Here is a 25,246-nt window from a genome sequence, read left to right on the forward strand (position 1 = left end):
TGAATATTGGCCCCCTCCCAGGCTAAAAACACCAGCCGTCAGCCGCCCCAGAAATGGCGCATCCACAGGATGCGCCAATTCTGGCACTTAGCCTCGCTCTTCCCACTGCCCTGTAGCGGTGGCAGTGGGGTAATAGGGTTGGGGTTGATGTCAGCTTATAATGCCAGCTGACATCAAGCCCAGGTTAGTAATGGAGAGGCGTCTATAAGACACCCCCATTACTAACCCAATAGTCAAAGTTAAAAAAAAAAAACACAAACACCCAGAATAAAGTCCTTTAATTGAAATAAACACACAATTCTTTATTGTTCTAAATTAAACCATACTTACCGTCACGCCCATTCCAGCTGAAGCCAATGATCTCCTGCAATAAAAGAAAAATAATAAAGCAACATCATCCTTACCTTTCCATGGTTCCCAGGATGGCTCCAGCTCTGCTACATCGAGATGACAGGCTGGACCGCAGCAGAACGCTGCCATCCAGCCTGTCATCCCGCAGACACTGAGAAGCGCAGGCATGCTTGCGCTCCTCAGTGTCTCTCTGTGACGGCATCCAGATGAGCCGAGTTCATGTCCAATGAACTCAGCTCACCTCATGCACGTCACTGACAGCGTGGGAGAATTCTCCTGCACTCAGCGCTTCAGCGTGAGAATTCTCCCACGGTGTCAGTGACGTGCATGAGGTGAGCTCATGTCCAATGAACCCGGCTCACCTCATGCACGTCACTGACAGCGTGGGAAAATTCTCCTGCACTCAGCGCTTCAGCGTGAGAATTTTCCCACGCTGTCAGTGACGTGCATGAGGTGAGCTCATGTCCAATGAACTCGGCTCACCTCTTGCACGTCACTGACAGCGTGGGAAAATTCTCCTGCACTCATTGCTTCAGCGTGAGAATTTTCCCACGCTGTCAGTGACGTGCATGAGGTGAGCTCATGTCCAATGAACTCGGCTCACCTCATGCACGTCACTGACAGCGTGGGAAAATTCTCCTGCACTCAGCGCTTCAGCGTGAGAATTTTCCCATGCTGTCAGTGACGTGCATGAGGTGAGCTGAGTTCATTGGACATGATTTCACCTCATTCACGTCACTGACACCGTGGGAGAATTCTCACGCTGAAGCGCTGAGTGCAGGAGAATTCTCCCACGCTGTCAGTGACGTGCATGAGGTGAGCCGAGTTCATTGGACATGAACTCGGCTCATCGGGATGCCGTCACAGAGAGACACTGAGGAGCGCAAGCATGCCTGCGCTTCTCAGTGTCTGCGGGATGACAGGCTGGATGGCAGCTTTCTGCTTCGGTCCAGCCTGTCATCTCGATGTAGCAGAGCTGAAGCTGTCCTGGGAACCATGGAAAGGCAAGGATGAGGTTGCTTTATTATTTTTCTTTTATTGCAGGAGATCGTTGGCTTCAGCTGGAATGGGCGTGACGGTAAGTATGGTTTAATTTAGAACAATAAAGAATTGTGTCTTTATTTCAATTAAAGGAGTTTTTTCTGGGTATTGTGTTTTTTTTAAATACTTTACTAGAAATTCATGGTGGTCATGTCTAATATTGGCGTGACCCCATGAATTTCGGGCTTAGGGCCAGCTGATAATGCCAAGCTGGCGTTAACCCCTTTATTACCCAGTGAGCCACCGCACCAGGGCCCTGGATGAGTTGGGTACAGCGCCAGAAGATGGCGCTTCTATGAACGCGCCATTTTCCGGGGTGGCTGCGGACTGCAATTTGCAGCGGGGGGGGGGGGCAGAAAGCTTGGGCCTCCCTGCGCTGCGGATTCCAGCCCCCAGCTGCCTAGTTGTACCTGGCTGGACACAAAAATAGGGCGAAGCCCCACGTCAATTTTTTTTTAATTATTTCATGAATTTCCTGAAATAATTTTAAAAAAATTGACGTGGGGCTTCGCACTATATTTGTGTCCAGCCAGGTACAGCAGGCAGGAATGGGCTGCGCCCAACCACCAGCTGCCTATTTGTACCTGGCCGGACACAACAATATAGGGAAGCCCTTTTTTTCTTTATTATTTCATGAATTTCATGAAATAATTAAAAAAAAAATACGTGGGGCTTCTCCCTATTTGTGTGTCCAGCCAGGTACAAATAGGCAGCTGGGGGATGGAATCTGCAGCACAGGGAGGCCCAAGCTTTCTGCCCCCCCGGTGCAAATTGCAGCCCGCAGCCACCCCGGAAAATGGCGCGTTCATAGAAGCTGGATGCTGTACCTGGCTGGCATACAAAAATATAGCAAAGCCCACGTCAAAATTTTTGGGAAAAATTAATTAAAAAATAAATAATAATTTAGGGACTGCATCTTTATTAACTCCTCAAATGTCATTTAGTGTTAAAATAAAGGATTTATTTAAAAAAAAATTGGCGTGGGATTCCCCGTAATTTTAGTCTCTAGCGGAGGTTAAGCAGATGGCTGGGGCAGATGTTTGAAGCCTGGAAAGGGGGTAATACCCATGGAGCTTCCCAGACTACTAATATCAGCCCCCAGCTGATTACCTAGCCTTTACTAGCTATTAAAATGGGGGACCCCCCCAAAAAAATGACGTGGGGTACCCCATATTTAATAGCTAGCAAAGGCTAGGCAGACAGCTGGGGGCTGATATTAATAGCCCAGGAAGGGTGCCATGAATATTGGCCCCCTCCCAGACTAGAAACACCAGCCGTCAGCCGCCCCAGAAATGGCGCATCCATAGGATGCGCCAATTCTGGCACTTAGCCTCGCTCTTCCACACTGCCCTGGTGCGGTGGCAGGGGGTAATATGGTTGGGGTTCATGTCAGCGCCAGCTGCCATGAAGCCCAGGTTAGTAATGATGGGCGTCTATAAGACACCCCCATTACTAACCTACAAAGTGTTAAAAAGAAAAAACACATTACACCCAGAAAAAAAATAATTTATTTGAAATAAAACACACAATTTTATTTAATTCTTAGTTTACTTAAAAAAAAATAGTTACCTGTCCACGTTCCTGCGCTGATCTCCCATGCACAGCTGTCACATCTGGAGATGGTGACAGCTGTGCATGGCTGCTGTAAGCTCACGCTGCCGGGAACACGTCCGCTCCCGGCAGCGGGAGCCACTGACTGAGGTCACCGGAGTGCATTCAGGCAGCGCAGCTCCGGAGACCTCCTTTACGGCACTGCTGTACCGTGGGAATTTCTCACGATACAGCAGGGCCGTAAAGGAGCTGACCGGAGCAGCGCTGCCTGAACTCCGGCGAACCCGCTTATGCAATGACGGGGCTGCTTTACGGCCCCATCATTCTAGCGGCGGCAGTGGTTCAGAGCGGTCACATTCTATGTGGCTGCTCTAAACTGGAGATCATCGTGGGACACTCGTGGACTACTACGGAGGGGTAAGGATAAGGTTGTGGTTTAATATTTTATTACAGGAGATCGATGGCTTCAGGGAATTAGGTGTCTAAGTGAGTATAGGTGTAGTTTTTTATTTTTTACTTTATTTTAGGTGGCGATCAGCGGGGACAGGTAATGTATAAACTAATTTATTGTAGGTAACCACTGGCCACCAATGACATGTATTTAAAATTTATTGGGGACACAGTAGGGCAATTTAAATAGCAGGATCAGGCTGATGGGATCTACTGCTCCCATTGAGCTGATCCTGCTGGCACGAGTGGACGGGGGACAGACATAGGCCGATGGGAGTAGTAGTGTCACATCGGCCTATGTCTGCCTGCACGCACACACCCGCACACATCGCACAGACACTGCACACACCCGCAGACATCGCACAGACACCCCGCACACACTCGCAGACACACGCACAGACACCCCGCACACACCAATCATGATGGGTCTGATCGTCTGGGAGGTGAGGCTGACCTGTGCGGCCGTGGGAAAGTTCATGTGAGTTCATGCAATGCAGTCAAGCATGAACTCACATGAACCCTCTGAGGGCACCGCGGCTACATCAAATGAACAGCTGATCGACATCACCTGATACCTCAGCTGTTCATTTGAAATAACCGGCGGGAAAGCGCAGCACAGAACGGGAAAGCCGGCGGTGAAGTCTTTTCACTGCCGGCTTCCCCGCCCGGGTCCTTCGCTCCCCGCTCCTTGGTGCTGCGCTCCCCGCCCGGTCCTAACTTACGATCGGGATGGGAGGTGGCGAGGGGAGCGGAGGATCGGGGTGGGAGGCTGCGGGGAAGCAGTATGGGGCTGTGCGATTCTTTAAAAGCCGGCGGCTTTTTACCACCCGCCGGCTTTTAAACGATCAGGAGAATTCTCCCACGCTGGGATGGCATTCTGATGACAGGCTGGATCTCAGCTGAGCGCTGCCATCCAGCTTGTCATCCTTCAGAGACACTGCAGAGTGCAGGCATTATGGGAACTTCCGATTCCGGTATTCGATATTGTAAAAGTATCGGAATTAAATATCGGAATTCCGATACCGCGAATATCGGCCGATACCCGATATTTCAGTATCGGAATGCTCAACACTACTCATAAATCTTCTTTCCTCGACCTTGGCCAGCTTTCTGTCTAATGGTCCTATGCTTCCATGATGACTTTTTTCTCTTTGAGCAAGCAAGAAGTCACGGTCTTCCTGAAGTTTTATAAGTTTCATGGCATCAGCAGGAGCGACATCAAACAAATCAAGTTTATTAATGAATTCCTTCTCCTTGGATTCTTGTGTTTTGTTTCGCTGTTCAGAATTCTTTTTGAGACTCTTCCATTGACCAAACAGACTCATCACCTAACTCATCACGTGATATTGTTGCCTTGTTGGAATTCTCACTTTTTCACAGAAACAAAGTACTTTGTGGCTGCAATGGTAGCACTGATACATGTTGGTTGCGATTTTCTACAGTGCAGGAAATAAAACCTGGCCAACACCTGCCATTTTGACGGCAGCTTAGAACTAGTAATACTGCCTGCTGTCCTTCCAATTAACCACATTTCTCTTACACTGCTATTTGAAAAAGCCATTTTTTCTGACAACAGTGACTAAATTTGTGGGAGGCCTAAATAGCAAACATAAAACCACATTTCATTAAAGTTTGATACATTGCTGCTAAGGATGAGCGAATCGCTGTGTATTTGGCTGTTCACCTCCTTTGCCATTAGCAACCTATGCTAATGAGTGAGGAAGAGGCTTCAGCATCAAAGTTTGTTGACTGGCTGCCCTGCCCTCAGCCTTTCAACAAACTTTATTGTCCAGGACGGAAGCTGGGGCAGTGAATGGAGCGTGAGTGCACGCTACTGCGCATGCTCTCCCTCTGCTCCATTCACTTCCAGTGTGTGCTGGACAGCGGCCGAAGCCAAATACACAGGGATTCGCTCATTCCTAGTTGCTGCAAATCACCCTAATATCGCTCCTCAACACTTGCAAATTACTATTGTAAATTAAAGTAAGTTAACTTCAGGCAGAAATGTAATAAGTAAAAGACACATGGGAGTAGTTTAGGCTACTGCGTAAATATTTAGAAATTAGACTTACTTAAAACAGTGAATAATACTGAATGCTGTCTGTATTCTGGCAAGTTTACTTTGAAACAGGAAATATAAACTAATATTAATAATATTAAATATTCTTTACAAATTACAAATACGTGAATTGGAGAGAGTTTCAAGGAGCTGTTATTACCCTTATTGCTGCTCTATATTGAAGCTACCCAAATCCTATTTTAACAGTTATTAAAGGGATATGTCACACTTTGAGTGACTGCAGACTTATGAATCTCCCAGCACAGACACTGCGCTGCGGGGATTCACCGTTATGAAACCCAGTAACGAAGAATATGTATGTGTTATACATATGTGGCACCAGTCAATTGTCCCAGCACAACAGCGGCTCTCTGCTTACCAGTCATAGAATACATGTCCAGTACACCGCATATTTTTCTCTTGAATCCAGACACCAGGTTTGCCATCATACTGGGGAAGCCATTTCGCTCCAGGGATATACGGCAGGGCCATGGGTATCAACGGAGTCACGACCCCTGCTGGTGGGACGGCTGCTACGGCCTGTGCAACGCCGGGCGCAAGTTGAGCATCAGGAGCGTTAACCGTTGCTCTGGCGGCTTGCTGGTCGTCGGCCATGGTTGCGCCCCCCTAGTGAACTGTAGCCTACCTTCTTTACTTGGATCGGGTAGGCCGCAGCTCCGAAGGCAACGGTCTCCTTCCAGGACCTTGCGTCTCCCTCGCGGCTGACGTCAGAGCGTGCGCTTGACAACGGTCTCCTTCTAGGACCTGATGCTTCCTGCTTCGGCGTCAAGGCGCGAGGCGGGGCCTGGGCTTCGCGCGCTTCCAGCGGATACGCCCCTCTACTTCCCGCGCGGCGACAGGAAAATGGCGGATAATGACGGGAAACCTAGGGAATGGCGGGAAATCTTCACCACAGTAAGTGTTACAGTCTTTTAAGGCGCACAGTACCCGGTGGCAACGGGCACGGAATCCTGTTCATTGCAACGGGCACGAAATCCTGTTCGTGATGCCAGAAGTTGACGCGCCCCCGGGGCAATGGGGTACTCAGCAGCCGGGCCTATGGATGCTGGTGGGGGATATCACGGTGGCTGGCCCGGTCCGTGGCCCAGGGCGGTCAACCAAAAAGGGGGATTGTAACTTGGATAGAGATAAAAATAAAATAAATAGTTCGTGACGCCACCTGTGGTACCTGATAAGGATTACCAGCGCTGCTGCAGACCTCCGGGGGGTGATGGGATGGCAGCTGAGGTGTTTCTGCTCCCCACAGGTGGAGTGGGCCCCCGGGGCAGTGTGGAGTTTGATGGTGGTGATGCTGGGACTTGTAGTGCAGGTGGATGGCGCAGCAGGAGTAACTGACAGAGATAGGGGATTCGCTTCAATACCTTTACTGGTGCGGATGTCAGGTACGGTCCAGGGTACTCAGTAGGATGGGTGCACTTCAGGACTTCTCTCCAGTGAGCGGGTATAAGGCCTCCTGGTCCGTGTCTGCCTCTCTGTATGCTCCTGGCCAGCCTGCAACTGGGCCTAGCTTATGTGTCGTGCTGTTCCTTCACCTGTCGCTCGGTAGTAGGACCTTCTGCTGGTAACCACTCTCCCTGGACGCCGGGGCCTTGTGGTTCCTGGTTTTGTAATGGGTCTAGCTTCAGGTCGTCCTGGGACTTGTAGTCCTCCTGGAATGCCAGTGATCCCTACTGGGTATAAAGGGACCCTGTAGGCGTGGACCCGATGTCCGGTTTGTATACTGGGGTGAGCCTATGATGCTCCTCTGCCCCCTCAACTCCTCTCTCCTCTCCTCTTGCCTTCGGCCTCACTCAGGGCCCTGAGTACAGCAGCAGACGCGCTGCGTCTTCGCTGCTCTCAGCGTCAGCACGCTCTCAGACTCTCTCTCAGTCTGACTACTAACTGAACTGCCTGGCTCCACCTTCCATATATATATCCCTAACGGGCTCTCTCTGGTGGTATGAGGTGGAAGGGTGGAGGTGTTTGTATGTAATGAGGGCCTCTTGTGGAGAAATCCGTCCATGCACCCTGGGTCCTGTGGTACCTGTGCACAGCAGGGTGCCACACATACCCCAGGCACGTGGGTGTGGCCTCGCTCTCTATACACTTGTATTGAGCAAGGCTGCACCTTCTAGTCGGACGCGCCCACTGGCCGTCAACGTCACTAGACGGGGCGTGGCCTCACTCCATACAAGTGAATGGAGAGAGGCGGTGCTGAATGGCTGGGGGTATGTATAACATATACAAAGCTTCCGGTCCCGGGTATCAAACTGGCGAAGCCCCGCAGCGCACAGTGTCTGCGCTGGGGGGATTCATAAGTCTGCAGTCACACAGAGTGACTGCAGACTTATCACTTTTGTCACCCTACTCTACATATATAGGAAGCAACATGAATGGAAAAAAACATGCTTCATGCTTTATGCTTTTATTCATTGGGATTTTCAGAAAAATTGTTTTTTGCATTTTTTCTTCCTGCTTTTTGCAGCAGAAAAACACTGCAGTCAGATGTTGACTGGAGGGTCAGTAGAAATCAATGATTTTTTGTGGCTTTTTTGCTGTTTCTGCATTTTTTTTACTGTTTTTGCGCTATTTCATGCTCTAGACAAGTTTTTTAAAGCATTTTCTTCTATGCTTCTATACAGCAAATAAAACATGAGGAAAAACATGCATATGAACAAATTTAATTAAATTCATAGCATTTTTCACTGGCTAAAAAAAACAAAACCTTGCACAAAAAAAGTGTAAAAGAAACCCTAGGGCATGTTCACATGGAATCTTTTAGACATCGGTATCCCCAACAAGTTTTCAAAAGAAAACGCCTGTGATGTTTCTCCTGAAGCATCTTTGTTGTTGTTTTTTTTTTTTATTGTTTTTGCTTCGGATCTCTTGCCGGCCTCCTTTTTTTTATGATTTAAACTTTAATTAGCGAGTGGCTACCTAATGAAAGATGCTGAAAGAAGGAACTCCCTTCCTTTAACCACTTCCCTGATTTCAAAGTCTAAAGCAGTTAAAAGAAAAGGCAAAAGACGGAACATGTGCCCAGCAAGTTGTATTTATATTGCTGTGCATTATGTTCATTCTTTGTATAATTTTTTTAGTGCTTTCTCAAGGATTTTTAGGACAAGTTTATTTTGTTGCCAAATAACTTGTCCCACATATTTATTTATTTGGGTAAAGCAGTTGAGGTGTAATTAAAAGCACTTCTGAAAAAAATGGCTAAAAACATTAATGTAGTTTTGCAGGTGTAGCAATGTAGTGCTGTGCTGAAAAAATCAGGAACCAGAAAGTCAGCTGTACTGTACAGCCTGCGCTGCCTCTCCTTGTGCTAGAACAGGTAGGGTAACCGCTGGAGTGTAGCAGACTTTCCTGAGCAGAGGATGTGGCTGAAGATGTTTTGAGAGAGAAGAATTCAAGTCTCCTCTTTAGAGCAAAATATTTATAAACCATTTCTGCAAAGCATTGGCAGCTACAGTACATCCTCTACTTAGCCTACTGTGGTAGAAGCTATGAAAATTAGTAGTACAGTTTACACAAGCAAGCAAAAGCTTCAAATTATTTTTTTTAATTCCCCACTAGTGTTGAGCGAACGTGTGTTGTTAACCCTTTCGGCGAGGGCGCTCGGGTGCTTGCCGAGTATTTGCAGCATGCTCGGCATCTATGTTAGTGCCACCGCGGCTGCCTATGTCACGGCTGTTAAACAGCTGTGACACATGCAGGGATTGCCTCCCCATTTGAGAAAATTCTGCATACTTCCCTATTGGTATATACCAGTGTTTCCCAAACCCCATCCTCACGGCTCCCCACAGGTCATATTTTCAGGATCTCCTTAATATTGCATAGGTGAGAGAATTCCTGATGCCTTGATGATACTTCAATCACCTGTGTAATACTAAGGAGATCCTGAAAACATGACCTGTGGGAGGCCGTGAGGATGGGGTTTGGGAAACACTGGTATATACAGTATTTCCATTTGTTAACTCACGAGTTTCTTCAACCAACATTGAGTGGATCATTAACATACAGTATTTGCTGCAGTCAGGCGTAAAGTGAGTAGGTTTGGACTAAGCAGTAGGGATGAGTGGACCCGTGGAAGTTTAGGTTCTGGTACCCGACTTGAACTTTTGTCTAAAGTTTGGTTCAGGTACCAGAACTTTACCCGAACTTGAACCAGGACCCAAACACCTTTGAAAACAATAGAGACCCGAACTTTGGATCTGGGGAAAAAAATCTCTCTCTCTGCAATGAACATCCCAGGAACTCGGACCATTGCAATGGACTTCTGGGAGAAGTCTGTGTTTGGCGTTTAGCACTGGACACTAACTGTCTGGTATGAACGCTGAAATTTAATGTTTGGATTCGCTCATCTCTACTAGGTTGCCATAACAGGACAAATCCTAGAGATAATAGTGTGCTGCATGCAGACATCTTTCAGTATGGACTGTACTTATGTACAATAAAATGGTATACTAACCATGTGCTGCGTGCTAAGTACTTGTGATGTGTTGTAGATTTTATGTCATTTTTAGCGAACTACACTATCCAATTAGTCTAAACATTTGTGAATATTTGGGAAATTGTAATAAAAAATGTTAGGAGATCGGAACTACACAACCGTATCTCCAATTGGTATCATCTTTTTAAGTTGTTTGGAAGTTTTATGCCACCATGTTTTTGTTTTAGTTTTCTTGTGAAAATTCATGCAAACATAGAAAGACCATTCAGGTGAATGACATATTGACTACTTTTTCCCAGAAAATTAAAAAGTTAGGTTTATGTTGCATATTTTGCAGAAGAAGTCTGTTGTATAGTTTTGTAATAAGTCCCTTTTGCAAAAATAACAAAAGTTTAATAAAAAAAAAAAAATCTTGTAAGATTGTGTGCTCTCTGGTATTTGAGCACATGAGATAAGGCACAGCCTTAGGTAATGTAAAGTAAAGACATGGCTGTAATGACGCTGTAATACTGATTACATTGATGTCTTTGATGAAGAAATCCGCTTTGTTGTTCTTTAATCACCTTTTGAAGTTTTTTGCTCTTCTCCTCCTTGTCGATTCCCCGGCCCCTCTGCCTGCCTCCAGTCTGTGATTCCCCGGCACCTCCGCCTGCCTCCAGTCTGTGATTCCCTGGCCCTATTGACTGCCTCCAGTCTGTGATTCCCTGGCCCCTATGCCTGCCTCCAGTCTGTGATTCCCCAGCCACTCTGCCTGCCCCCAGTCTGTGAAACCCCAGCCCCTCTGCCAGCCACCAGTCTGTGATTCCCTGGCCCCTCTGCCTGCCTCCAGTCTGTGATTCCCCAGCCCCTCTGCCTGCCCCCAGTCTGTGAATCCCCAGACCCTCTGCCAGCCTCCAGTCTGTGATTCCCCGACCCCTCTACCTGCCTCCAGTCTGTGATTCCCCGGTAACTTTGCCTGCCTCCAGTCTGTGATTCCCCGGCCCCTCTGCCTGCCTCCAGTCTTTGATTCCCCGGCCCCTCTGCCTGCCTCCAGTCTGTGATTCCCCGGCCCCTCTCCCTGCCTCCAGTCTGTGATTCCCCAGCCCCTCTGCCTGCCTCCAGTCTGTGATTCCCCAGCCCCTCTGCCTGCCTCCAGTCTGTGATTCCCCGGCCCCTCTGCCTGCCTCCAGTCTGTGATTCCCCGGCCCCTCTGCCTGCCTCCAGTCTGTGATTCCCCGGGCCCCTCTGCCTGCCTCCAGTATGTGTTTCCCCGGCCCCTCAGCCTGCCTCCAGTCTGTGATACCCTGGTCCCTCTGCCTGCCTCCAGTCTGTGATTCCCCGGCCCCTCTGCCTGCCTCCAGTCTGTGATTCCCGGCCCCTCTGCCTGCCTCCAGTCTGTGATACCCTGGCCCCTCTGCCTGCCTCCAGTCTGTGATTCCCCGGCCCCTCTGCCTGCCTCCAGTCTGTGATTCCCGGCCCCTCTGCCTGCCTCCAGTCTGTGATTCCCCGGCCCCTCTGCCTGCCTCCAGTCTGCGATTCCCTGGTCCCTCTGCCTGCCTCCAGTCTGTGATTCCCCCACCCATATGACTTTGGTCTTTGAATGACAGGTCACTGCTGAGATTTCAAACACAAGGCTGGGGTCAGGCATAGGGGCCGGAAATCACAGAGCGGGAGGAAAAGACCCAGTGCACAGTCCTGGCCCTGTTAACCAAAATGTAATTAGCACAAAGACTCAAATGGTGATTAAAGAAGAACCACAAAGCAAATTTCTTCACCAAAGATATCGATGTAATCAGTATAGCAGCACCATTACAGCCATGTCTTAACATTACAAAATTGTGCTGATGGGTTCTGTTTAAGCTTTATTAACCTAACAACTTATTTAATAATAAATGTTTCAATACAGGATAGTCTTTACCTACCATATTATTTCTACATTCCATCTTTTACAGAAGAAAAAAAAGGATCAAATAATAGAAGAGAATCTAAAGAAGAGTAAGGAAGCAGAAGAGAAAAAGGAACAGCAACAATGGAAGATTATGGCCACATCTTTGGAAAAAGAAGTCATGGGGGATTTCGTCTCTGGATTAAAAAAACTGGACACTTTCATCATATCTTTGCAGACACTATCTGTGAAATACCAAGCACAGCTATGGGCACTACAAATTTGCTTTGATAAATGGACTGAAGAGTGCAAAATGAAATGTAGGTAATTTTATTACAGAAATGGAAAACTTCTGTTTTTTTTTGTTTACAGGCTAAATACAGGCTATAGTGATGAGCGAGCATACTCGAAAGTACTCGGAGCTCGCCGAGTACTTGTAAGATTCTCGGGCGGATGCTCGGGTCCCCTCCCTGCATGTTTGGCGCTCTTTACAGAGCCAATGAACATGCAGAGATTGCCTGCCACTCACTGTAATGCCGCAGCCATGTTGGTTGTGGCATTACAGTGATTGGCTGGCCGCACAGCGTCATCAGGTCTATATCAGACCTGGTGCCGCCGTGCTCGTCAATCTACTCCGCAATCCGACAGTGTAGGGAGAGGTGCTGCTGAGCTAGGGAGAGATTTGCTTGTTTATTAGGTAGTGTAGGTAGAACAGAAGTATATTACTCATATCCATCTCAACAAACAATCCTTCTGAGGACTAATCCATCTGCAGTAATATCAGGCAGGCAGTGTATATAGGCAGGCAGGCAGGGTATATTGCAGACTGCAGTGCACATAGCACAAGAGGCTCCATTCCAGTTTTGTCTGCTGCTGCTGCTGATAGACATTGCTAGACATAGACCCAGGTCTCAGGGGCCAGGAATATTTTTTTGGGGATCGTAATCCTCATTATTTGCTTAAAAAGCAATCCAGAGAACACCATTTATCTGCACCATTTGCTAGTTGGCACTGCAGAATACAGCCAGGTCCTTTGCATTATTACAGTGCTAAAAATCCAGCTATTTATAACTGTGGTTTGTCCGTCACACGGATCACATATAATTGCACTGAAAATATTGCCATTTCTGGCCTCCATTTAAATTTTGTTGCAGTGTGTCAGTGAAGCTATTGACACCAGTTTGCTGTTAAAAATAGTTACCTACAGGCCAGCTATTTAAAACTGTGGTTTGTCCGTCACAGGAATCATATATAATTGCGTTGAAAATATTGCCATTTCTGGCCTCCATTTAAATTTTGTTGCAGTGTGTCAGTGAACTGATTGACATGAGGTTGGCACTGTTAAAAATAGTTACCTACAGGCCAGCTATTTAAAACTGTGGTTTGTCTGTCACACGGATCACAAATGTGTGGAAGGTATTGTCCTCCATTTAAAATGGGCAAGGCACGTGGCAAGGGACGGCGAACTGGACGTGATGGTGATGGTGCATGCAGAGGCCGAGGCCGTGGGCAAGTTGAAATTGTGCCACAACAAACACCCACATCTTCGCTCCCATTCCTAGGGGACCTCAGCACACCACTATTGAACCCAGAGCAGTGTTAAAAGGTTGTTGGTTGGATAGCGGATAATGCTTCCAGTCACTTTGCCACCACCACCACCCTGTCTTCCACATGGTCAAGTCTCAGTAGCCGAGAGTCTGGACTGCATATTCCTCACCCTGATCCTCCTTCCTCCCACCATGCCGAGTGCCCAGAGACAACTGATCCCACACTTGGACACTCTGAAGAGCTGTTCACTTTTCCATTTATAAATCCGGTCCACTTGAAGCGGGGCAAGAAGAGATTGCATGTAGCGATGCCCAAATATTTGAGCAGCCACGGTCACATGAAGGCGACGGTGGGAAAGTGTCACAAGAGATGATGATGAGACACAATTGCCAGAAAGTCAGGAGGAGGACCATGGTGCGGAAGTGGAAGACGAGGTGGTGGATGATATAATAACTGACAGAACCTGGCAGGAGGACATGCAGAGTGAGGACAGCAGCACATAAGGGGAGGGAGGCGGAGCACCCCAACAGGCAGGAAGAAGCAGTGTGGTGGCTGCAGACAGAAGGCAGGCAACCGTTCCCCGAAACACCAACACGAAGGAAGTTGCCAGTACAACTGTTAGGTCTTCCCGAGTCTGGTTGTTTTTTAAAGACTCTGCTGATAACCCCAAGAAGGCCATTTGCACCACCTGCCAGGCCAGCATCAGCAGGGTTGGCAAAACTACCAGCTTGACCACCACCAGCATGATCAGGCACATGGCAGCAAAGCATCCGACTTTGTGGGCCGAACCCCAGGGTCCAGGAACAGTGTCTGCGTGTGGCACCACTGCTTCTTCCGCTGTTGTGCATGCAAGCCAATCCCCTGTCCATGGTGCATGCGAAGATGCCTCCTGCCCTGCACCTGTCGTTGCACACTCTCAACTAGCAGCATCAGGAAGCACGTCCACATCCTTGTCCCAGCGCAGCGTTCAGTTGTCCATACCCCAGTCCTTGGAAAGCAAGCGCAACTATGCAGCCAACGCCCCACAGGCCACACTACTAAATTCCCACATTTCGTGACTGCTTGCACTCGAAATGTTGCCTTTTAGGCTCGTGGATATGGAAGCTTTCCGCAACCTGATGGTGGCGGCCGTCCCTCGGTACTCGGTCCTCAGCCACCACTATTTCTCTCGGTGTGCCGTCTCTGCATTACACATGCAGGTGTCCCAAAACATTAGCCGTGCCCTCAACAACGCAGTTACCGGGAAAGTTCACCTAACCATGGACACGTGGACAAGTGCTTGTGGGCAGGGACGGTACATCTCACTGATGGCACACTTGTTTAACATAGAGGAAGCCGGGACACAATCGGACCTTGGGACGGAACACATCCTCCCGAAGCCAAGGATTGTGGGCGCTAGGTGAATCAGGGTTGCCCCCACAGTATACAGCTCCTGCACCTCATCCTCCTCAGCCTCCTCCTCCTCTTCAGCCTCCATCTCCGAAATGACTACATCAGTCACAAGCTGGAAGCACTGCAGCACTGCCTTGGCCAAGTGGCAACAGGCTGTGTTGAAGCTAATATGCTTAGGTGACAAACCGCACAATGCTGAAGAGTTGTGGACAGCTCTGAAAGAGCAGGCAGATCTGTGGCTCACACCGCTGAACCTACTGCCAGGCATGGTCGTGTTTGACAATGGCCGGAACCTGGTGGTGGCTCTGAGGCGAGCTGAGCTCACACACGTACCATGCCTGGCCCATGTGCTTAACCTCGCGGTACAGCGGTTTCTCAAATCCTACTCGGAGCTGCCGGATCTGCTTGTTAAAGTACGCTGCCTGTGTGCCCATTTTAGAAAGTCAGCTACAGTTTCCGCCACCCTTGCCGTGTTTCAGCAGCTTTTGGAGCTTCCGGCTCACAAACTGATGTGATGTCCCCACACATTGGAACTCTACACTGCAGATGTTGGGAAGCATTTGTGAGCACTTGTTGAGTACCAGCATCAACAAGGCTGTCGGTATTCAATTCAGACTCCACACATAAGACCTCAGGAGTGGACATACTGTAGATGTCAGACATATGTACCATCCTCCAAAACTTTGAGGACTCCACCAAGATGGTGAGCGGCGATGATGCCATAATTAGCTTCACCATCCCACTTCTCTGTCTTCTGAAACGCTCTCTCCTCGCAATCAAAGAGGATGCATTGCAGGTGGAGGACGATGAGATGGAGCAAGGAACCATACAGGGTGATTACACACAGCCCAGCCTCATCTCATCCCAACATGGATTGGGTGACAATGAGGAAGAGGAGGAGGAAGAACAGGAGCTAGTTTCCTGCGCTATAGACGGTACTACCTGCACAAGTGTCATACCGTCTGTTCAACGTAGATGGCCTGAGGATAGAGAGGAGGAGGAGGAGAGCATGGTCAGTCATCCTCTTGGTGAGGACACAGAAGTCTTGCCTGTTAGCAGTCTGGCACGCATGGCTGAGTTTATGTTACGCTGCCTTTCCCATGACCTTCGCGTTCTCAAAATTTTGGGTGACAGTCATTACTGATTGGTGACACTTCTAGAACCACTCTACAAGGAAAACTTTATATCTCTTATTCCTGAGGTGGACAGGTCTACATAAATGGGGCAGTACCAGAAGGCCCTTGTTGTGGAACTATTAAAAAAAATCCTATCTGAAAATGCTGGTGGCAGAGGTCACAGTTCGTTGGACAACCAAGGACTACAGGCGAGAGAGACACAACTCCAATCCAGCAGAGGCAGGGGAACACTGCCAAAGTTCTGGGAGAATTTTCTCAGCCCCTCCCATCGCACAGGCCCTGAGGCACCGGGTACTCTCACAAGCAGTACAAAGTTTGGGAAGATGCTGAGGGAGTACCTTGCCGACCGTACCAATATCCTCCGTGATTCCTCTGTGCCTTATAATTATTGAGTATCCAAGCTGGATACGTGGAATGAACTGGCTCTCTATGCCTTGGAGGTCCTGGCCTGCCCTGCCACCAGTGTTTTATCAGAGCGGGTTTTTAGTGCCACTTTTGGAATTATAACTGATAAGCTCATCCGCCTGTCAACTGACAATGCTGACAGGCTGACTCTTATAAAAATGAACAAGGGCTGGATTGGGCCAGAATTCTCAACACCACCGAATGATAGCACCGTAACATAATCTCAAATCCAGTGTCTTTTTTTGGGAGGTTTATTGCCATGCACCTTTTCAAAACCACACATGGGTATACACTTCCTGATTTTGGCTATTTTCTCTTGTCCTCCTCCTTCTCCTCATCCTCCACCACCATATCACCAGGGTGACCATGGTCCGTGATGCAACACCCACATCATTTTTTAAAAGGGTGCTAATGATGCCCGTAAAAAAATTTTTGTATACAGTATGTTCATGTATACCCCCCAGGGGTAAATGTTTGTCAGCCCATACACTTAGTGCATGGGCATTACAAGTATAGGAGACCCGCTCCTTTCTAATGGGAACATTTTTTTAATAGGCCCTTCTCCACGTCTCTTCCAAGGGGCATTGGAGTACCTCCCAATTTTTGCAAGCCCTTGCATTCACTGCATAGGCCAACACTATGGGAAACCCACTTCCTAATAATGGGAACATTGTTTTCAGGAGGCCCTCCTCAAAGTCTCTTCAAAGGGGTATTGAGGTGCGTCCAAATTTCGGGCAGCCCTGCCACTTACTGCATACACAATAATAGTATATGAGACCAAATCTTTAGTAATGGGAACAACAAAGCATAGCCGGCTAATGGCTCTCTAACAATAGTGAGGGCCGACTGCTGGCTCTTTAAGAATAGTAAAGGCTGCCTGATAGCCCTATAAAAATAGGCTTTGTGACTTTCAGAGTCCCTCCTTCATAAATGAAACAGGATGTGTCTGATCATATCTCACACACCACATGGCCAGATAAGGTTGTAAAATGTTAAAATGACATTTCCCGGTGAATGCATTTTTCACGGTTAAAAGAAATACAAAAATGCAAAAACGCATCTAAAATGCTACATGTGAACTCAGCCTATGGTGTGGAGGAGTATTTTTGTTTTTGGTTATTTATTTTGCGTTATATATAAGTCATTACCCTGGAAAGGATGTTCCTTAACATATTTCCCAGGAAAATCCATTTTGGTTTAGTTTTTGTATGTTTTATTGTGAGTCCGTAAAAGTGGCGTAATACCTCTGACAATATTGTTGACATCAGTGACCTGGGAGTCTGAAATGCTTCCAGGGGGCTTCCCCATGCTGTTCCCATGCCATTTGAGCACTGTTTCCATCAGTTTGGGCAATTTTTAGGCCCTCTGCAGAGCCGCAGGGCGAGCCGCCTGAAAAATACTCGAGTTTCTCATAGACTTACACTGGGCTCGTTGCTCGGGTCGAGCACCTGAGTATTCCAATATGCTCGACCCGAGCATCGAGCATTTTAGTGCTCGCCCATCACTAACTTGCTACCATTAGATTTCTTGTACATAAGAAGGTACATGACTGCCTGGCAAACCAAATGTGTGCAGTGTGCACATTCAACAATCTAAAGCTCATTGAGCAAAATACTAAAGGCCAGCTATTATCACATTTTCCTGTTTGATACGTAGTACATTGTTTGTTCCATCAGAGTAGCCTAGATCCATCCCCATATCAATGCATGGAATATATGTAATGACTTAAGAGAAAGAAAGGGGCTGGAAGCAAGGGAAGCTGGATGGAAGCCCCACATGACCGGGATGGGCCACGAGGGTGGAATTTTTGAGATAAAGGATCAGGATTGGGTATTAGAGCTGAGGGGCGGGCAGTTGGTGGTGGGAGGGTGAGTATATCAAGAAAAAGTGCGGGAAATTAGTCAGTCCGGCAGGGAAGTTACAGGAGAAAGTTCACAAAAAAAAAAAAATTTAATATCCGCTCACCCATTGTTCTGGATACTGACCGGGCGTAATGGAGACCGTGGAATCTCTGTTTAGCAGACTGTGGGATGCGGCTCGATCCAGGCGTGGAGGGTGGCTGGAGGCACTGCTTTAAGGGTTGCTGCATGGCTCATCTGAGGAATCGGCGGCGGGGCCAGGAAGGAGGGCAAGGAGAACGCGGCCCCCCGAGAGGCTTTTGCCAGAGACTCCCACGTGCCGCAGACGCAGGCTGCGGAGCCCCTCATGGGACCCTGAGCCAGGTGAGCCTGGCGGCGGAACCCCCCCCAGCCGCTGCGCCCGCCGCTGCAGGAATCCGCCCAGCCGGCCTGTGGGCGCTTCCGTCAGCGGATCGCTAGCAGGGTCTGGACTGAGGGCCCCACCGGAAGTGCGGCCTGCTCCGGCGGCGCGCCGCAGTAATAGAGCCTGGGCCGCGCCGGAAGCAAGGCCCGCACTAGAGCCACGTCACCAGTCTGGGGGCGTGGCTTCGCCGGAAGTTCGGCTCGCGTTACTTCCTGTGCACGTGACCGGGCCGGATAGGAAGTCGTGGGGCAGCGATGACGCTGGCCCCCGCAACCAGGGCCAGCAGCGGTTCACGGCGGCGGACGGCCGTTATAAAAAAATAAAAAAAAGGGCCAGGAGGAGCAGCAGCGCGGCAGGCACACCTGGCGATGTACCAGTCGGGGTGCCTGCCAGTCAAATCGACAGTGGAGGACAGTATGGCGTTTTTTCGGGCAGGCAGCAGCAGTTTGTAGACCTGTTGCCTGGCCCCAGTCACCGGAGTCACGGTAGCAGAGCGGCGGGCAGCAGCATGGAGCTGCCTGGCAGCCCCCCCACAGATCAGCACGGACTGGGCTGGGGGGCCCGGGTCCAGAGGTCGTGCTGGATCACGGACGGCAGGAAGGATCGGTGCAGAAACGTGCAGCGGACGAGCTGCGGGGGCATCGGCACGTGCTCAGGTCCCCCCTGGTGACGAGGAGGCCAGGGGCGCGGGCCTTGAGCAACAGCGAGAGGGAGGATCGGAATACGGAGAGGATCAGGACGACCCAAGGAATCGGCAGGACTCAGGACGTACGGCTGGCGGGGACACAGCACCTGCGCAGCTCCGTGAGTATGCGTCTATGTATGTTTTGTCACCCACGGGGTTGGTAGCGGATGGGGTAGGGGATAGGCAGTTGGCAGGGCCCTGTGGTGTAAATGTTAGGGGGAGGCGTGGTTAGATGTCGTGGGGCTTAGGGATAATTTGGCAAACATGTCACAAATTCTGGCTAGTTTAGACACTGGTGGAGCCAGTGAGGCAGGGTTATCTCCGATGGGGGCTTGGTTACCCGGTCGACCTGTGGCGTCACAGGTGGGGAGTGAATCGGCAAGGGAGGCGGTGTGTACTGAGGGGGACTTTCAGGGGTATCGGTTTCTGTACAGATAGAAAAGGATAAAGCGGATGCCGTAAAACTGGATGATAGGGCGAAAGGGGAGGTATACGTGTGCTTCGAGGGGCAGCTGGGCACATTTTAAAAAAAAAAGGTTAAAGAAAAAATTGGGCGGGATGAATTTGTAGAAATTTTTTCCCTACTTTTTCTTGAAAAGTTTAATTTGGACAAGGGAGAAAAGGACGACTGCAAAAAAAAAAAAAAAAAAATGGAGGAAGAAAAGCGTAGGTGGAGGTTCATTCCTCAGACGTTTGTTAATTGGTTGCAAGCTTTTGCAATAATGGCTAGTGTCATTGGGCAAAAAGCTCCGGATAATTGCTCAGGTTTATTTTGCTACCTGGATGCTATAGGGGAGGCTCATCGTACTTATAGGGGCCAGACATGGTTACGATAAGACGAGCAATATCGGCAGAGGAAGGCAGTCCGCCCGGAGATTAGATGGGCTCAAAGGACATCGGGTTGTGGCTGAAAGTCGTGGCTCCGGTGAGGTATGGGCAGTCCTTTCACGGGAGCAGCGGTAGTGGGAACTAATCGGCAGGACACGGGGGAAGTAGCCAGGGTGCACAAAGCACTAAGAAGGAAGCGGGATCTTGCTGGAAATTTAATGATGGCCAGTGTAAGTACGGGAACTCCTGCAAATTTAAACATGTGTGCTCCCATTGCAACTGTATTTCACACGGAGCATCTAAATGCTTTAAGAAGGGTAATGGAAAAATGCCAATGGGTACCGGTCAAGGGGGTGACTCCGGTGAGGGTTCACGAGATGGCCCCCTTTCTAAGTAGGTGTCCAGATCAGTTGAAGGCTAAGGTCATTTCAGATGTTTTTGTTTTTTTTTTGGAAGGTTTTTAGAATTCCTCCTCCTGATCATGAGGTCCCCTTTTCTCTTAAAAATTTGATGTCGGCTTCCCTTCATCCGGGAAGTGGTTAGCTTGAAACTGGCAAAGGAGGTGGAATTGGGCAGGATGGCTGGTCCGTTTCAGGATTTACCTAGCAGCAGGGTGATTATTTCGCCGTTGGGGGTCTTGCCCAAAAAGCGGCTAATAAGTTTCGTTTGATTCAGCATTTGTCATACCCTAAGGGTTTTTTTTCGGTGAATGATGGCATTGCTCAGGAATTATGTTCGGTGGAGTATTCAGCATTCGATGCGGCGGTGGGATGGGTACGGAGATATGGGCCAGGATCGTTGCTAGCTAAAACTGATATCGAATCGGCTTTTAGATTGCTGCCAGTACATCCGGATAGCATCCCATTGTTCGGTTGTTTTTGGAAAGGGGAATACTGCGTGGACAGGTGTTTGCATATGGGCTGCGCAATTACGTGTTCCCTGTTTGAAACGTTTAGTACCTTTTTGGAATGGGTGGTGAGGGACCTGGCATCAGTTCAGTCGGTCATTCATTATTTGAATGACTTTTTGTTTATAGGCCCTCCGCAATCATTGTTGTGTAGGACTTTGTTAGGAACTATGGTGTGGGTAGCGGAGCATTTTTGGCATACCTTTGGCAGGAAATTAAAAAAAAAAAAAAAAAAGAGGGACCTTGCACCTTGTTAACTTTTTGGGCATCCTAATTGATACGGAGAGGATGGAGTGTCGGTTACCTGATGATAAATTGAGTTTGCTCAAGCAGGAGGTCGATAGAGTCAGCAGGTTGCGTAAGGTGACGCTGAAGGAGCTACAATCCCTGCTAGGTCGTTTGAATTTCGCATGCAGCTGTAAGGCAGCGCTAGTCATCATACTGGGGTTACTCGCTTCGCTGCGTCAATCAATGCACACGTGCAATGTCTTTACGTATTTTCTCACAATGCTGCAGTTTATTACTTCATAAGCCACAGTTCGCCGGGTCCAACTCCGTGGCACGCCGACACACATTAACACAATGTTCATGAGCCAAGTGGCACACAGGCCCACTTGCTCCAGGTTACAGCTTACGGCAAGGTAAAAATAGCAATGTTCATATCACAATGTCCATATAGCACAGGGTATTACCTTTGCCGGGTTTAGCTGTCTCAGTCCATTACGCTGGCCACCACTGTGGCTTTGTGGCTTCCCAGGTAGGGGTCTCTAGCCGTCGTCCCCTCGTAGGCTACTGGTATGTCTTCCACACTTGACATCCAGCCTGCGCCTTTCAGGGTTCCTCAACAAGCCGGCTCTCCCTCAAAGGCCACTGGCATCCACGCACAGGATCCGGGCTCGGCCTTTCAGGCTGCCAGGCTTCACTCTCGGCCTCCCCAAGCCTCTCACAAAAGGTGTCCCACACACACGGAGCACAGGCCCCACACCAAACACACCTGTCTCAAATTAAGCCGGGTTTATATATCCTGTGCTCACATACACCCATACTGACAGGACCTTAACTGTGTGCATCAGGACCTGTGTGATGTCACGGTCATGTGACCAGTCAGTTAAAGGGGAAGGTACATGGTCCGGTAAACACATCCTGGACCATTTACAGTAATGCTAGCAAGCTGCTGCAATACAAGCATTATGCCAATGGGCAGGATATTTTGTCGCAGGTTGGCAAGGGCGACAGCAGGAGTGCGCGCGCCCCATCATTTCATTCGTTTAAATAAGGATCACAAGGAGGATTTGAACGTTTGGAAAATGTTTTTTGGAAAATTATAACGGCAGGTCGTTAATTCAGCACGAGTTTTTGAGCAGTCGTGATTGTGAGATTTTTTTACAGATGCTGCAGGAGGTGCTGGTGTAAAAATTCCATCGCAGATGCCTTGTCTCGTTTTCAGTGGGATCGTTTTTCGGGCGCTAGCACCAGAGGCAGAGGACGTGGGACAGGAATGCCCTTCACATTTGTGGCAGCTGGTTATGGAGGAGTGGGGACGTTTAATACGAGAGTCCATTACGAGGCAGACCTGGTCCTCATACGAGGCATCGTGGCGAGTATGGAAAAGTTGGATAATGCAGTGGGGTTTGGTGGAGAATGTTGGTGATAGGGAGATGGCGGTGTTCTTTCTTGTAGGTAGGGCAGCGGAGATTGGATGGTCTGTTTCAAAAGTGGGGATAAGAGATGTTACAAAGTCCTTTTTAGTGTAGCAAGCACTTAGGGGCTTTAGGAGAGGAGATAAGGTGCTGGATAAAAGAAGACCGGTGACTTTTAACATCTTGGAACGTTTGGGTTTAGTGTTAGACGAAACTTGTTGTTCAGTCGTGAAGCTACATTGTTTAGGTTAGCCTTTTCGTTAGCGTTTTTTGGTGCGCTGAGATTGTCTGAATCGGTGGCACCAAGTAGACTGGCAATTTTGGCCTGGGCGAGTGGGTTCCTTATTATGTCATGAAAATGGGGACTTTTCTTAAATAGCAGTATTTAAGAAAGGAGTTCGGGAGTTGGGACCTTCGCCCGGAGGTGTATGGGTCACATTCTTTTAGAATTGGCGCGGCGTCAGAAGCCAATGGCTTGGGCTTAGGCAAGGATGTGACAAAGCGGATAGGGAGGTGGAGTTCTGATCGTTATTTGTCCTTTGTGCGGCATTAGGTACCGGGGGCTGAGGTTGTTTTCATCTTGTTAAGTATTGAATACATTGTGGTTGTTTGTTGCAGATGGTGTCCCATTGTTAGCGTGGATTCTGGGACATTCCTTCATCCACTGGGGGTGATGCAAGCGGACTGGAGGCCAGACGGTAGGCAGTTGGGTTTTAGGAGAGAGCAAGTTGTGGTTCGGTGGCTCGTCTCCAGAGGCATGGTATGGAGAAGGGTGCTGCCTGAATTTCATAAGGCAGCCCGTTTGGTTCGGACGCGGGATATTTTGGTGGTGCATATGGGGGGGAATGACTTTGGGGTTCGCCCGGTCAGGGAACTGATGAGGGACATTCGATTTAATTTTTAAGGTTATGGACATCCTTTCCTGTGGTGTTGACGGTCTGGTCTGACATTGTGCCCAAAAAAAAAAAAAAAAAGGTGGAGGGAGGCTAGATCTTTGAAGGGGATTAATAGGGCGAGAGTGAGGTTAAATAGAGCCATATCAGCCTTTGTGTCAAGGAACGGGGGAGTAAGCGTTCGACATTTTGAACTCGAGGCGGGAGTTGGAAATTTTTGGGCAAAGGATGGTGTACATTTGAATGACATTGGTACCAATTTGTGGGCATTGGCTATACAGGAGGAGAATGAGAGGGTTTTGGCGGTTTTTTGGGGCACTCACGAGCCTGAGGTGGTCAGGGCTGTTCGTTTGTGGCGGGGGGTGGGGTTCTTGGAGTTGGCACAGAAGTGTCGGTGGGAATAATTTGGTTAAAATTACAGCCAATTGGTTAATTGAGCGGGGTGATCTGGCATTTGGTTTTTGGGCTCTGGACGGGGTTTTACCCTGGGAGCTTTTGGTGCCCTTGAGCTGGTGATGGATGGCTGAGGGTAATATGGTGCTTCCAGTTCGGTTTAATTTATGCCAGATCTAATTTTTATCTCCAAGAACCCTGCCTTCTTATTTATTTATAACACTGTTAATATGTTAATGTTTGTTAATAAAATGGCCGCTGTGGCCAAATTTATCCAAAGAAATTACAGGTGCAGTGTTTTTATTTGTGGGAAAAGGTGAGTGCTGGAAAATGGGAGGAACAGGTTAAACGGTGGAACCCGGGTTGGCCGTACACGGTCATGTCCTTATCCCCTAGAAGTATTAAAAATGGAAGGCACAATGATGACTTCTGTGTGCCATCCATTTTTAACAGTATCTATCAGATTTGAATGGTAAGGTTTTCTTGCTAAAGACAAATGAATCCATTAAAAAAGCCATGTGTGTATAGTCACATTAACTTACATGAGTCTGTGTGCACAAACAGCATGTGGATGATAAAAACTATGTGAATAAGGTATTAGTCTCACGGGTGTAGCTATGGAGGACTCATAATACAGTTATAGCATAAAACATTTGGAGCAAGGTAATAATTGCACAAAAACCGTTTATCATTTCCTCATTATTGCTAACATCTACATGGAGCTGTATTATAGACCAACTTGAAAATTTGGATTAGGGGCATTTAAAAGATCATAGAAGGTCATTGGTTTTCGATAAACTGGTTTCACATGTTCATAAATTAAAAATAACCATCATAACATGTACCATGTCCAAGTAAGAGTATCCGTCATTTTATTTTTTTATTTCATAAATCAATAGAACACATGAAAGTGAATAACTTTGTAATATATCTTATCAGAGAAATCTGCTTCTTTCTCCTCCTGGACTGATCTTACGCTCTTAACACATTGGAAAATCTGTATTCAGTGAAGACAGATTTTCCCAATACTGAGATAGGAAATGGCAGCTGCTACTCATAAGATTCTATGGAGAGGGGAGAAGGAGGAAGAGCTAGAGGCAAACAGTCATTCTGTTGCAAGTTCTCCTGAAATGACAGTTAGGGTATGTGCCCACGATGCCTTTTTCAAGCGTTTTTGATGCGGAATTTCCGCAGCAGAAACGCTTTAAAAACGCTTGGTAATCTGTGCCCCATGATCACCAATGAAAATCTGCATGTTCTGTGCCCATGCTGCGGATTTTTCCGCAGCGGATTTTCCTTGCGGAAAAATCCGCAGCATGTCCATTATTTGTGCGTTTCTGCATGCGCATTTGAGGTTCCAGTGGACTTGAAAAATGCAAGTCAAATCC

General features: G+C 48.3%; 1 protein-coding gene across 3 annotated transcripts in view; it reads left to right on the forward strand.

Moving 5' to 3' along the window:
• LOC141157235 (probable ATP-dependent RNA helicase DDX60) overlaps positions 1-25,246 on the forward strand; it is a 233,263-nt gene that overhangs the window by 73,395 nt on the left and 134,622 nt on the right. For all 3 annotated transcript variants that reach the window (XM_073644250.1, XM_073644254.1, XM_073644263.1), the window contains one exon: positions 11,837-12,089. In XM_073644250.1, coding sequence (XP_073500351.1) covers positions 11,837-12,089 — 253 coding nt within the window. The remainder of the gene's footprint in view (positions 1-11,836; positions 12,090-25,246) is intronic.

The sequence above is a fragment of the Phyllobates terribilis genome, unplaced genomic scaffold (assembly GCF_046119375.1).
Source record: "Phyllobates terribilis strain yellow unplaced genomic scaffold, ASM4611937v1 Scaffold_1__5_contigs__length_1240528914, whole genome shotgun sequence".
Taxonomy (NCBI): domain Eukaryota; kingdom Metazoa; phylum Chordata; class Amphibia; order Anura; family Dendrobatidae; genus Phyllobates; species Phyllobates terribilis.